Source organism: Balaenoptera borealis, assembly GCF_965194805.1.
Source record: "Balaenoptera borealis genome assembly, chromosome: 8".
In the NCBI taxonomy this organism is placed as follows: domain Eukaryota; kingdom Metazoa; phylum Chordata; class Mammalia; order Artiodactyla; family Balaenopteridae; genus Balaenoptera; species Balaenoptera borealis.
The window spans coordinates 110,496,069-110,509,422 of record NC_138865.1 but is presented as its reverse complement, the minus strand read 5'-3'; the positions used below and the strand labels follow the sequence as shown (position 1 = coordinate 110,509,422).

Below are 13,354 nucleotides of genomic sequence, written 5' to 3'. Positions count from 1 at the left end.
AAATTTCTTAATTTCTTAATCATCACCCATAGCACTAATGTTTGCCTAACCATCATGTCCCTCTTATACTTAAAAGTCCTCAGTGGTTTCCCATTCCCTACAGGATAATATAGTCATACCTCAGATATTGCAGGTTTTGTTCCATACCACTGCAATAAGGCGAATATAGCAATAAAGCGAGTCATAAATTTTTTGGCTTCCCAGTATATACAAAAGTTATGTTTACACTATACTGTAGTCTATTGTGTGCAATATCATGATGCCAAAAATGTATGTACTTTAATTAAAAAATACTTTATTGCTAAAAAATGCTAACCATCATCTGAGTCTTCAGCAAGTCGTAGTCTTTTTGTTGGTGGAGAGTCTTGCCTCAGTGTTGATGGCTGCTGACTGATCAGGGTGGTGGTTGCTGAAGGTTGGGGTGTTTATGGCAATTTCTTAAAATAAGACAACAATGAAGTTTGCCCCACTGATTGACTCTTCCTTTCACAAATGATTTCTCTGTAGCATGCAATGCTGTTTGATAGCATTTTACCCACAGCAAAACTTCTTTGAAAATCGGAGTCAGTCCTCTCAAACCTCGCTGCTGCTTTATCAACTAAATTTATGTAATATTCTAAATCTTTTGTTATCATTTCAACAATCTTCACAGCATCTTCACCAGGAGTAGATTCCATCTCAAGAAACCATTTTCTTTGCTCATGCATAAGAAGCAACTCCTCATCCATTAAAGGTTTATCATGAGATTGCAGCAATTCAGTTACATATTTAGGCTCCACTTCAATTCTCGTTCTCTTGCTGTTTCCACCACATCTGCAGTTACTTCCTCCACTGAAGTCATGAACCCTTCAAAGTCATCCATGAGGGCTGGAATCAACTTCCTCCAAACTCCTGTTAATGTTGATATTTTAATCTCTTTCTGTGAATCACGAAGGTTCTTAGTGGCATCTAGAATGGTGAATCCTTTCTAACCGGTTTTCAGTTTACTTTGCCCAGATCCATCAAAGGAATTACTATCTATGGCAGCTCTAGCCTTACAAAATGTATCTCTTAACTAATAAGACTTGAAAGTCAGAATTACTCCTTGATCCATGGGCTGCAGAATGGATGTTGTGTTAGCAGGCATGAAAACAACATTAATCTCATTGTATATCTCCATTGGAGCGCTTGAGTGACCAGGTGCATTGTCAACGAGCAGTAATATTTTGAAAGGAATCTTTTTTTCTAAGCAGTAGGTCTCATCAGTGGGCTTAAAATATCTAGTAAACCATATTGTAAACAGATGTGCTGTCATTTGGGCTTTGTTGTTCCATTTCTAGAGTACAGGCAGAGTAGATTTAGCGTAGTTCTTAAGGGCCCTAGCTAGGATTTTTGGAAAGGTAAATGAAGATTGGCTTCAATTTAATGTCACCAGCTGCATTAGCTCCCAACAGGAGAAGCTTTGAAGCTTTGAAGACAGGCACTGACTTCTCCTCTCCAGCTATGAAAGTCCTAGATAGCGTCTTCTTCCAATGCAGGACTGTTTCATTTACATTGAAAAATCTGTGCTTTAGTGTAGCCTCTTTCATTAATTATCTTAGCTAGATCTTCTGTATAACTTGCTGCAGTTTCTACGTTAGCACTTCCGGCTTGCTTCATCTTGTAATTTTATGTTATAGAGACGGCTTCTTTCCTTAAACCTCATGAACCAACCTCTGCTAGCTTCAAACTTTTCTTCTGCAGTTTCCTCACGTCTCTCAGCCTTCAGAGAATTAAGGAGAGTTAGGGCCTTGCTGTGGATTAGGCTTTGGCTTAATGGAATGTTGTGGCTGGTTTGATCTTCTATCCAAACCAATAAAACTTTCTCCATATCAGCAATAAGGCTCTTTTGCTTTCTTATCATTTGTGTGTTCACTGGAGTAGTGCTTTTAATTTCCTTTAAGAACTTCTCCTTTGCATTCACCACTTGGCTAGCTCTTGGCACAAGAGGCCTAGGTTTCAGCCTGTCTTGGTTTTCAACATGCCTTCCTCACTAAGCTTAATCATTTCTAGCTTTTGATTTAAAGTGAGAGATTTGACTCTTCCTTTCGCTTGAAGCCCATTGTGGGGCTATTAACTGGCCTACTTTCAATATTGTTGTGTCTCAGGGAATAGGGAGACCTGAGGAGAGGGAAAGAGGCAGGGGAACACCGGTTGATAGAGCAGTCAGAACACACATTTATCAGTTAAGTTCACCATCTTTTATGGGTGTGGTTCATGGCGCCCCAGAACAACAATAGTAACATAAAATATCATTGATCACAGATCACCATAACAAATGTAATAATAATGAAGTTTGAAATATTGCAAAAATTAACCAAAATGTAACACAGAGACATGAAGTGAGTAAATGCTGTTGGAAAAATGGCACCAATAGACTTGCTTGACACAGAGTTGCCACAGACCTTCAGTTTGTAAAAGACGCACTGCCTATTAGTGAAGCACAATAAATTAAGTGCAATGAAACAAATTGTGCCTGTCCCCAAATTTCTCACCATAGTATACAAGGCCCTCTGTGATTCTTCTCCAGCCTGCATCTTAGCCTTTAATTCTATGTGCTCTGCTCTTTCATGTTTCTGTTTACCACTTGCTACTCTTTTTAGAATTCTCTTCCTCACCCTTCTTTGCCTGGGGAACTCCTATTCATTCTTCAAGACTCAGTTCATGTAGCCTTCCGCTGGGGGAAGCCTTCCCTGATACTCACCCTTCCCTCCCCCACCTGTCAGATTTAATTGCCTTTCCTTTATGTTGCCATAGAGTCTTAACAATAGCACTTCTACTATAATTTTCTATTTACAAGTTTCTTCCCTACCACCTGCTGAGCTCATTGAAGGAAGGCAGAATTATGTATTAGGTTTTGTAAGTTCTGCTTTGTTCTGAAAAGGATTTGTGGTAAGGACATTATTTTCTTTGTACCTTCTTCATGTAATATCTGATAGGCTATAGGTACCTCCCCCATCTAAAAAAAAGAAAAAGTTGTTTGGGGAAGGAGGAAGAGCAGAGAAATTCTGATGGGTTTTTCTCTCCTTTCTATTTTTTAGGTTACCAAAAGGGATGAAGACTCTTCCCTGATGCAGCTAAAGGAGGAATTTCGGAGTTATGAGGCTTTACGCAGAGAACATGATGCCCAAATTGTTCACATTGCTATGGAAGCAGGACTCCGTATTTCACCTGAGCAGTGGTCTTCACTTCTATATGGTGACTTGGCGCATAAATCACACATGCAGTCTATCATTGATAAGGTTTGTGAAATTAGAGACGCTGATTTTATATCTTTCTGCTACATTGAAGAGTATTTGAATCTTCAGAAGGGAGTAAAGAGACAACCAATTGGAGATTCCTGTTTTTACATATAAGACTCTTATAAATATCTTTCTTTTTTATTATTTTCTAACTTTTAAAATAAACTAAGGGGGGCAACAGGGAAGCAAATACAGGATGTTAGCATAAAAGCAGCCTGACTTACCAAGTCTGTCATTCATCTATATTCTGACACCAGATAGCTAATAAATAAGTTTTCTAAGTGTCTAATGATGAATTTCATAGGGCAGATTCTGAGGTGAAAATTTAATTCATCATTGATACTCCTACTATGGAATCTGAAGACACTTGAAAACCTATTCAGTGTGTTGACTGAATGAAAACATTTGAATATAGACACGTCATAAAACCCAGAGTAAAAACCGTTCTGTTTTCTTTTTGTGTTAGCTGCAGTCTCCAGAATCATTTGCAAAGAGTGTTCAGGAATTGACAATTGTTTTGCAACGAACAGGTGACCCAGCTAACTTAAATAGACTGAGGCCTCATTTAGAGCTTCTTGCAAACATAGACCCTAATCCAGGTATGTGAGAAAATAATTGCTTATACTTTTTCTACTTTTGAGGTAAATAACACAAGAGACTTACTGCTAACAAGTTCTTTTCCTCATCCCATCCCCTTGGTGGACTATACAGATGCTGTTTCACCAACTTGGGAGCAGCTAGAAAATGCAATGGTAGCTGTTAAAACAGTGGTTCATGGCCTTGTGGACTTCATACAAAATTATAGTAGAAAAGGCCATGAGACACCTCAGGTAAGCACATTTATTGCACTTCTGACTGCTCTTAAATTTTTAACAGAGCATCCTGAACATCTTAACAAGCTGTTTGGTTAATGGACTCCTTATGTGACTCCACTCTCATATAAGTTTTTATTGTCTCTCTTCTTTTGAGAGAAACCCACGTTTTAGTGCACCTGATAAATAATTCATAGTACAGCAGCAGTTTGAGGCGTATCTTGAATATGAGTTTACTGCAGGTTTTTTTGACCAACTCTATAGACCTGATTCCTTCCAAATATTTTGTCTAATTTTCTTCTAATGTGGGGAAATTGTCACTTTTTTCTTCTTTGCTGTCATACCAATGAATTCATGTTTGTATATGTGTGGAAGTAAATAAATACTTTCAGTGTGCTTTTGAAGGAGTTATTTAAGGTAAAATCCTTCATTCTAGTAATAACGTCCATTTATTAAATCACTGAGCCAGTCCCTATGTTCAGTATTTTACATATATTATTTCTAATCATCACAGCCACCTGCAAGATAATTGCTGTTCCCAAGCTGAAGTTTAAAAAGGTTAAATAACATATGTAAGGTCATGGTGGCAGTAAGTGACAGAACTGGTATCAAATCTACTCCAAAGTGATCTTTCCACTCTTCTGTCCTTATTCTATTAGAAGACATTATAATGTTCAAATATTAACTGAAAGATGAATGTTTCATATTTATTAAGGTCACAGAAATAACAATGACATCTTAGATTTTGATGCAAATTATAGCAGTTAGGATGATGTTTTTATATTTTGCCTCATTATTTGTATGAACTTAGCTCCAAGCCTTAGAAGAAAGTTGTACTCTCAAATTGACAAATAAATTAGCATTTCTTAATTTTTAACTTCTGGGGTAAGTTGTATTCTCCCTTTTCCTGAGAACATTTAAATGGACAAAGCTTATGGCTTTTTTAATGCTTTTTGAAATTGGTTGCTTGATTTGGGTATCATAATTTTAAGATAGCAATGAATTGATGAGAAAATCTTTTATTTTCGTGGGCATTTTGTTGCCTGACAAATAAGTAACATAACATTTGAACCAGTTCCAGATAATCCTCAGAAGGAATATCTAAAATGCCAACTCAGGGTTATGCCACATAACTCATAACAGGAAACAATGCAGTGGTAGTTGTGTCAGCACAAGAATTACTTATCTAACATGAAAAAGAATTAAAGGTGTAATCATAAAATTCTGGAGTCCCAAGAGTGAGTGACAACTGGAATCTTCACTTTTCCAAACATTGATTTTCTTTTCGTAGCCTCAGCCAAACAGCAAATATAAGACTAGCATGTGCCGAGATTTGCGACAGCAAGGAGGGTGTCCACGAGGAACAAATTGTACTTTTGCCCATTCTCAGGAAGAGCTTGAAAAGTAAGTTAGGAGAACTCTCTTTTATTTGGGATTAATTTTTGGTCATTATGAAAGTGTTATATAGAGTCTTAAAGTTTGTGATGAGTTTCAAAGATGCAATCAAGTTTGCATTGTGGAAGTCTTTAGATTGAAAAATAACCTTTTCTTTTGAAACCACACCTTGTTGCTTCTGGCAGCATGGTTAACATAATAAGTGATTTAGAACCTTATTCAGGTGTCATATTTTAGACCATTGTATATCTGGAATCCATGTTTCTGCTAAACACCTGTGCAGAATGAAAGTATTCTTATGTTCACTCTTACTTGCTCAGGTTCCATTGAAGGTAACAGCTGAGTCCCAGGTAAAATGGTAAAGCAGATACATTTTCTTTTTATGGTTTTTGGTCTTTTTAACATTCTTTTTTCTGTCTTCTTTTCCCTTTCTCTTGTCCTATGGGTAACCCCTTTTTCTATGTCCATTTACCCCAGACATAAAAGTAAATGGATATAAGCTGTAATATGTGTTGTCCAAGTTTTTGTTATTTTGTTTTTTAACCAAAACATTCATCATTGAGATCTCACCAAAAATTGATTCCAGCCTTTCTACTGAATAACTGGTCTTTATATCAACTCTTAATGGACATCTCTCTTTTGTTTTTAGACACTTTAAACCCAACTTGAGCTAATTTTCTCCTCTTATACATCTTCTCTTGTATACATCTTCCATCTGCTATCCCCAGGTGTACCCTGTCCAGCCAGTTATATGTGCCATGTTATAGGAATCATCTTTGCCAGCTTTCACCTGCTTGTCTTAGTCACCAAGTTCTGTCAGTTCACCTTCCTATGTATTTCTTGACTCTTCCTTGTTCTTTCTGTCCTTATAGTCTAAGCTGTCATCCCCTTTTCTTGATCCATAGTTGCCTCCTAACTAGTCATCTTACAGCTATGGTTGCCCACCCCCAATCCCCTTATTCCCCACAAAATAGGGAGAAATTTACACATAAGGCTCATTGCAGGTATTGAGACTTGGGCATCCCTGTGGATAAACATACAAAATCTACTCTGTGGCCCACAAGACTCTGCGTCATCTAGTTTGTGCCTACCTTTTTTATCTCATCTCACAACGCTCCCTAATTTTATTGTATACTCAAGCCACGCTGACCGTTTGTCAGTGCCATGCTCCTTCCCACCTTAAGTCTTTTATATAATGCGGTTCCTTCTAGCCTTGCCTTTGGAGCTTTCCCTGTGCCTAGCTCATCCTTTCTTTTTCAGGGGCATCCCCCCAGTATTTCATACTAAACCAGGTTCCTCTTTTTCCTGCTTATCAAAATTATAATTAACTTATGGGGTCTGTCTTGGGGGTTGACAAACTTTTCTGTAGAGATGCAGATAGTGAATGTTTTCACCTTGGTGAACCATTCATTGATCTCTGTCAACCACTCTACTCTGCCACTGTAGCAAAAAAGCCACCATAGACAATGCATAAAATGGGCATGGCTTTAAACTTTATTTACAAAAACAAGCAACTTTGACCCATAGGTGATAGTTTGCTGACCCCTGATCTATTTATTGAATGTTTGTCTGCCTTACTGAAGTGTAAGGTCCATGGACTATATCCATCTTGTTTATTATTGTCTCCTCTTTTCAGTGGCTAGCACTGGGCCCTGCACATAATGAGCTCTACATCAACAGCAGTGTGATAGAAGATAAATGTGTGTGCATTAAAAAGAAGAGCAGAAACATGCTTCCCTTTTTACTATCCCCCTGCCTCTCCCAGACTGGAAGATCCCGGAGAGGCTACAGGAGTCTTAAGAAAAAAAGGGTGCTGTTTGCATCTAGTCTAGGCAGTTCTATATGATGTATACAGAGTTTTACATCAAGATGATTTTTTAGACTCGAGATATTTTGAGCTTGTCCATACCTGAAGTAGAGCTTTTTAGTTAAAATAGAGCTTTTTAGTGGACCTTGCTTGAGAGCACTTAAAAAAGAAGAAACTGTGTGATTTCATTGTCATTCTACTCACAACTGGTGCCTACCTGAAAATCCATTTTACCTCTTACACCTTCAAATTGGCTTCCTGCTCTCCCATCTCCAGTTCCTACTTCAGAACTTCATTATTTCTTGCCTGAACTTATAATGGTAGCAGTAAAAATAATAATAGCCAAATTAATTGGTCAAATTTTGTGCCAGGTGCAATGTTTAATGTTTCACGTGTTTACCCAATTTGTCCATTCTACTGCTATGTGGCTTTTTTTAACTTAATTGATTAATTAATTTATTTATTTATTTATTTTTGGCTGTGTTGGGTCTTCGTTGCTGCATGCAGACTTTCTCTAGTTGTGGGGAGCGGGAGCTACTCTTTGTTGGAGTGCGTGTGCTTCTCATTGTGGTGGCTTCTCTTGTTGCAGAGCATGGGTTCTAGGTGCGTGGGCTTCAGTAGTTGTGGCTTGTGGGCTCAGTAGTTGTGGCTCACGGGCTTCGTTGCCCCACGGCATGTGGGATCTTCCTGGACCGGGGCTCAAACCCATGTCCCCTGCGTTGGCAGGCGGATTCTTAACCACTGCGCCACCAGGGAAGTCCTGCTATGTAGCTTTTTACAGGCATCTCCCTATGTCTCAACCAAGATTTTCTTTCACAAATACGGGTTTAATCATGTCCATCTTCTGCTTTAAATTCTTAATTGGTTCCTCAGTATATCACTGGTTCTGAGCCCAATCTTGCTTTCCAGCCTTATTCCACCTTTTGCATTCTTTATTTTTTTAAGGTACATCCAGTTTACTACTATATGAATTCTTTCACTCTTCTTTCCCTTATACATGTTGTTCACTATATCATACGCTTTCCTCTTCTCTGTTTGGAGAGCTCCTGTTCCTGATTATACTCAGATATCATCTAACGTCTGAAAACTTCCCTGACTTCCCAGGCAGTGTTAGTTGCTTTCTTCACTGTGCTGTCATAGTACTCTATACCTGATAACTTTATAACTACCAGTTCTCTCACTGTATTGCAATTATTTATTTACTGGTGTGTATTTTCACTGGACTTCATTTATTTTATGGGTTATTCATCTTTATATTTTCTGCACTTAACAGGTATTTGACATGTAAACTCAGGATATTTATGTTGAAAGAGCAGATAATCTATAGTTCATATTTCCAGCCAGCTTCACACTCTCTGTTGCTGCTAAGTAAAAGAAGAAGAAGAAGAAGGAAAAACAGGATAATACAAAGCATTAAGGAAGTGGAAGATGTCATTTTCTCGTTGGTTAAAAAAATGCATGTTGCTACCCATCTCTGGACTTTTTGAGGGTGGAGCCTTTATCTTAGCTCCCATAATGTACCAGGAGGAATTCAGCAAATGTTTGTTTAACTTAAATAAATTTTATCCCAGCCTGCTTTCTCTACTATACATATCTCTAACCAAATGCCCAGAATCTCTCTTAAGAATATTTGTGTGAATATATTTTAGAATTTAGGGTATTGGAATCCTGTTCCTAAAAATTGCTGCATTCTGGAGAGTATCAAAAGCCTGAGGTCAACCAGCTCAAGAAATATTTTAAAAAATGGTTGTTAAGTGCTAGGTACTATTTGAGGTACTTCTAGTGGGGAAAGAAGAACAGTAAACATGTAAACAGACAATTTCAGTTACTGATAAATGCTATAAAGAAAATCTGAGGTGGAAACAAGCTTGGCATGTTCAGGAACTAGAAAGAGGACGAGTGTGCCTGGAGAATGAGAAGAATGGCAAAATATAAGGTTGGAGAGGTTAAGCGAGGGCCAGACCATATTGGCTTGGTGGACATTGGCAAGGAGTTTGCATTTTATTTTGGAAGCCATTATAGGGCTTTATTCAAATGGAACAATGAGATTTTAATTTTGTCTTAGAAATGTCACTCTGGTGTCTGCATGGTGTAGACCAGTTAAACTGCTACAGTGGTCCAGGCATGAGATTAGTGCTTGGTCCTAGGACTATAGTAATTGAGATGATGAAAAGTAGCCAGATTTGGGATATATTTTGGAAGTAGAGCTGATAGGACTCATAGATCGAATGTGGGGTGTAAAGAAAAGAGAAGATCAAGGATGACTCCGAGGTTTGGGGCCTGCATAACTAAGTAATGTCTTTTACTGAGATAGGAAATGCTTGGGGGTAGAAAATCAGTACTCTTGGCCATGTGAAGTTTAAGGCTTACTCCACATTCATGCAGCAAATGTTTATGGAACACCTAACATGTACCAGGCACTGTGCTAAAGATAGAGAGATGAATGAGGAATGCAGAATTCTTGCTCTCATGGGGCTTACATTGTAATAGAGAAGATCAACATAAACCAAATAAATAGAAAACATAATATCTGGTACTGACTGGCACTATGAAGAAAAATAACAAGGTAAGGAGAAGGAGATTGGGAAAGGGGAGATATTTTAGATAAGATTGTCTGGGAAGGGATCCCAGAGGATATGACATTTAAGCAGACACCTGAATGAAGTGATGATGCACTAGAGAAGGAAAGATAATTATAGGAGTGAAGTCTTTGAGAAGGCAAATGGGCTTGGGACCTGGGGTGCAAGGGGAAAGATTGGCCTGAGTTAGGAATAGGAACTCTTCACCTCCTATTTTAGGTGGAGTGTGTAGTTACAGAAGCAGGAAGGTTGGCGGGATTGGTGATGGAAAGATAAGTAATTCTCCTCTGGTGTCATCTGTTTTCTCTGTGAAGTGGGAGGCAGTATCATCAGCTGTGGCGGGGCTCTGGCGAATGGAAGGGAAGAGGATGTTAGAGATCGGAAAGTGAATTTAGTAGAGAAGTGTATTAATGTAGTGCTTGGCCATTTTAAATAATTGATCATGATTTTGATTTTGAAGAGAGTTTAGTCAGCATGATTGCATGATTTTTCTCTAGCAACATTCACCTACTTGAGCAGACACGGAATAAGAGAATAAGTAACAGATTGGATTGGGGTTTTACCAGGTGAGTTCAACAGGGTAATTGGACCAAGGGAGTTAAAGGTATTTAATGGATTCTAAGCTGGGTAAGGCAGGGAGCAAATACTTGAGGGAGCTCATGGATGACTTTAAAAGAATAGGAAGTAATTGGCTTTTTCAACTGTGAGGTCCAGATTCCAGGCCTAAGTCTTTAGCTACCTAGATGCCAGGAGTCCAGTATGTATCCCTGTTTGTCCCTTACTTTAACCTTACTCCTCTCTTTTAAGAGACTCACAATTAAAACTTTATTTTTTGCCTGCCAGAGCAATCTTAAGGATATTTGAAATTTATCCTTTGAGAATGGAAAACAAGGAGCAGCTGGGCATTTTGTGCAAGAACCTTTGAGGTGAAGAATGAAGAGCAGGTTTCAGAGTAGTGTGTTGAGGAAAGCACTGGCCACTCCATGTCACCTAACTGCCTTTCTAAAATATAGGTCTGCTCATAACCCTCATTCTTCAAGAAGTAATCATTGGTTCCCCAGATCTATAAGATGACATATAGAAGCTGGCCATAACCTGTGGTTTTTTTGAACTTCATGTTCTATCACTCCACCTTTAGCCAGTCTGATCTGGGAATACTTGTCTTTACTGAGCTTTGCTGCTTCTGTCAGTGTGTGTGTATGAATGAGACGGGGAGAATTGAATAATGAAGCTGTTTATAGATACTGAAGGACTAAATGGGAAACTGTTGTGAAGGCATTGCTCATCACTAACACTGTTTAATTACCATATGTTTGGTTATATATAACATTAATATCAGATTAATTTAGGTATATGTAATTATGAACCCGTATGTGTGTAGTCGTCTTTCTATTCATGTAACATAGTTGTTCACCACTTTAAAATATTGGAGGGAACACTGACTAGGACTACATTGTAATGAAATTTTTGTTGTATGACTGGAAATAAATTTTCTTAAATGGAATCAAAGATCAGGTTGCTTCATATATTAGAGTATTATATCTGACCACCATAAATAAAACCCTGAATTTAATATCAGAAAATATCTTTAATCCAAATACTTTTTACTTTAGTCATAAACTAATCTGAAAAATAGAATACTAAATTTCTATATTTTGGTGTAATGTTTAAGAATGAGTTTTGGGTTTTTTAAAATCTCTTTAAAATTATATGATGCCTTAACAATTTGGTAACAACAGAGAATTCTTTCAACTCTTGCATACCTTTTCATTCTACATTCCCAAGTAAATTTGGTATGGTTACTTTCATTTTTATATAGTGTACTCTATTCCAATTATACAAAATTTTCAAGAAGATCTCTTCCCACTCTCTCAAAATAGTTTTTTGAATACATTTGTACTTTTCTTGCTACATTAATTATGTGTCTACATACATAAGTATTGTGTGTACATATATATATTGTATGTGGCAGATATATTTTCATGTGGCTATCATAGCAGAGGTTGATGTAGACTGTATTTGATATTTAGCTGAAGAAACTTTTTTTTTTAAACATCTTTATTGGAGTATAATTGCTTTACAATGGTGTGTTAGTTTCTGAAGAAACCTGTTTTTGAAAGTTGTTCTTCCTTTTAACATTTTTTCCTATTGCTCCCTCCCTTTTTTTTTTCCTTAGAGTAAGATTTAGTGAAATATTTACTGATATGTTTATTGTTTTTGAAACAGGTATCGATTAAGGAACAAAAAGATCAATGCAACTGTAAGAACGTTTCCTCTTCTAAATAAAGTTGGTGTAAACAACACTGTCACAACCACAGCCGGAAATGTCATTTCTGTCATAGGAAGTACTGAAACAACGGGGAAAATTGTTCCAAGTACAAACGGAATTTCAAATGCAGAAAACAGTGTTTCCCAGCTAATTCCACGTAGTGCTGACAGTACATTAAGAGCTCTGGAGACTGTGAAGAAAGTGGGGAAGGTTGGCACTAATGGTCAGAATGCTGCTGGGCCTTCTGCAGAGTCTGTATCTGAAAAGTAAGTATTAGGTAAAAATGTTTAACGTGAGTAATTTAGCCTTTTTATAAGTACCTGAGTATTTTTATTTATCCTGAGGAAAAGCAGTTAATCAGAATTTTTATGCAGAATGTTTCATGTAGTAGAAAAAGCACTAAATACCAAAAAAGTTGAGTTCTAGTCCTGGATCTGCAGTTGAATAGCTCTGTGACCTTGGAAATTCACTTCAACTCTGGGTTTTGTTTTCTTCAACTGTAAACTGAAGAGGTTGGACCAGAATTGAGTTTTTCTCACCTTATTTCCTTGAACTTTAGGATTGAGTCCATAGAGGTGCCAAAAAGGAACTAAGTAGAAACCTAAGCAGGTGAGATGCTTGAGCCTCCAACCCGTTTCAATTAGAACAGTTCCACTTTATGCTCTGTAATGATGTGTAGTTGTTAAGAGGGAAATCTTTAAAGCCAAACTCTGTGAGTTCAAATTCTGGCTCACTGTTCCCCAGCTGTTTGATCTTAGGCCAGTTACTTAATCTGTCTTCCTCAGTTTACTCATCCATAAAATTGGTATAATAATACTACCTGCTTCATATGTTGGTTGTGAGGATTAAATGAGTTAATACTGCAATGTGCTTTGAACAGTGCCTGCCACATAGCACTCACTAAATATCTGCTGCTGTTATTATAACTACCATTATTATTATTACCATTACTGTTGTTTTGGGGTTTCAGCATAAGATTTAATTTGGCGGAAAGGTTTTGGTACTTTAAGAAGAAAGTTTTAAAACTTTCCAGTTATCTGAAAAGTTACTTCCACCTCTAATATCTCAGGCTTTTGTATTCTTTTAGCGTCTTAAAATCTGAGCTAAAGCATGTTTAGATTATGTTGCCCATAAATAGTCTGTCAATGTCTATTATATACCTTTTGGGGAAAAAGTGTTATGCTAGGCACACAGTAAATTGCTAGGGATTTCAAATAATAAATGGATAGGTA

At 37.4% G+C, this 13,354-nt stretch overlaps 1 protein-coding gene across 4 annotated transcripts in view; it reads left to right on the top strand.

Annotated features, from left to right (window-relative positions):
• Nucleotides 1-13,354, top strand: part of RC3H2 (ring finger and CCCH-type domains 2) — a 51,022-nt gene that overhangs the window by 23,084 nt on the left and 14,584 nt on the right. For all 4 annotated transcript variants that reach the window (XM_082403244.1, XM_082403243.1, XM_082403242.1 and 1 more), the window contains exons 6-10: nucleotides 3,060-3,260; nucleotides 3,727-3,859; nucleotides 3,972-4,090; nucleotides 5,364-5,476; nucleotides 12,080-12,388. In XM_082403244.1, coding sequence (XP_082259370.1) covers nucleotides 3,060-3,260; nucleotides 3,727-3,859; nucleotides 3,972-4,090; nucleotides 5,364-5,476; nucleotides 12,080-12,388 — 875 coding nt within the window. The remainder of the gene's footprint in view (nucleotides 1-3,059; nucleotides 3,261-3,726; nucleotides 3,860-3,971; nucleotides 4,091-5,363; nucleotides 5,477-12,079; nucleotides 12,389-13,354) is intronic.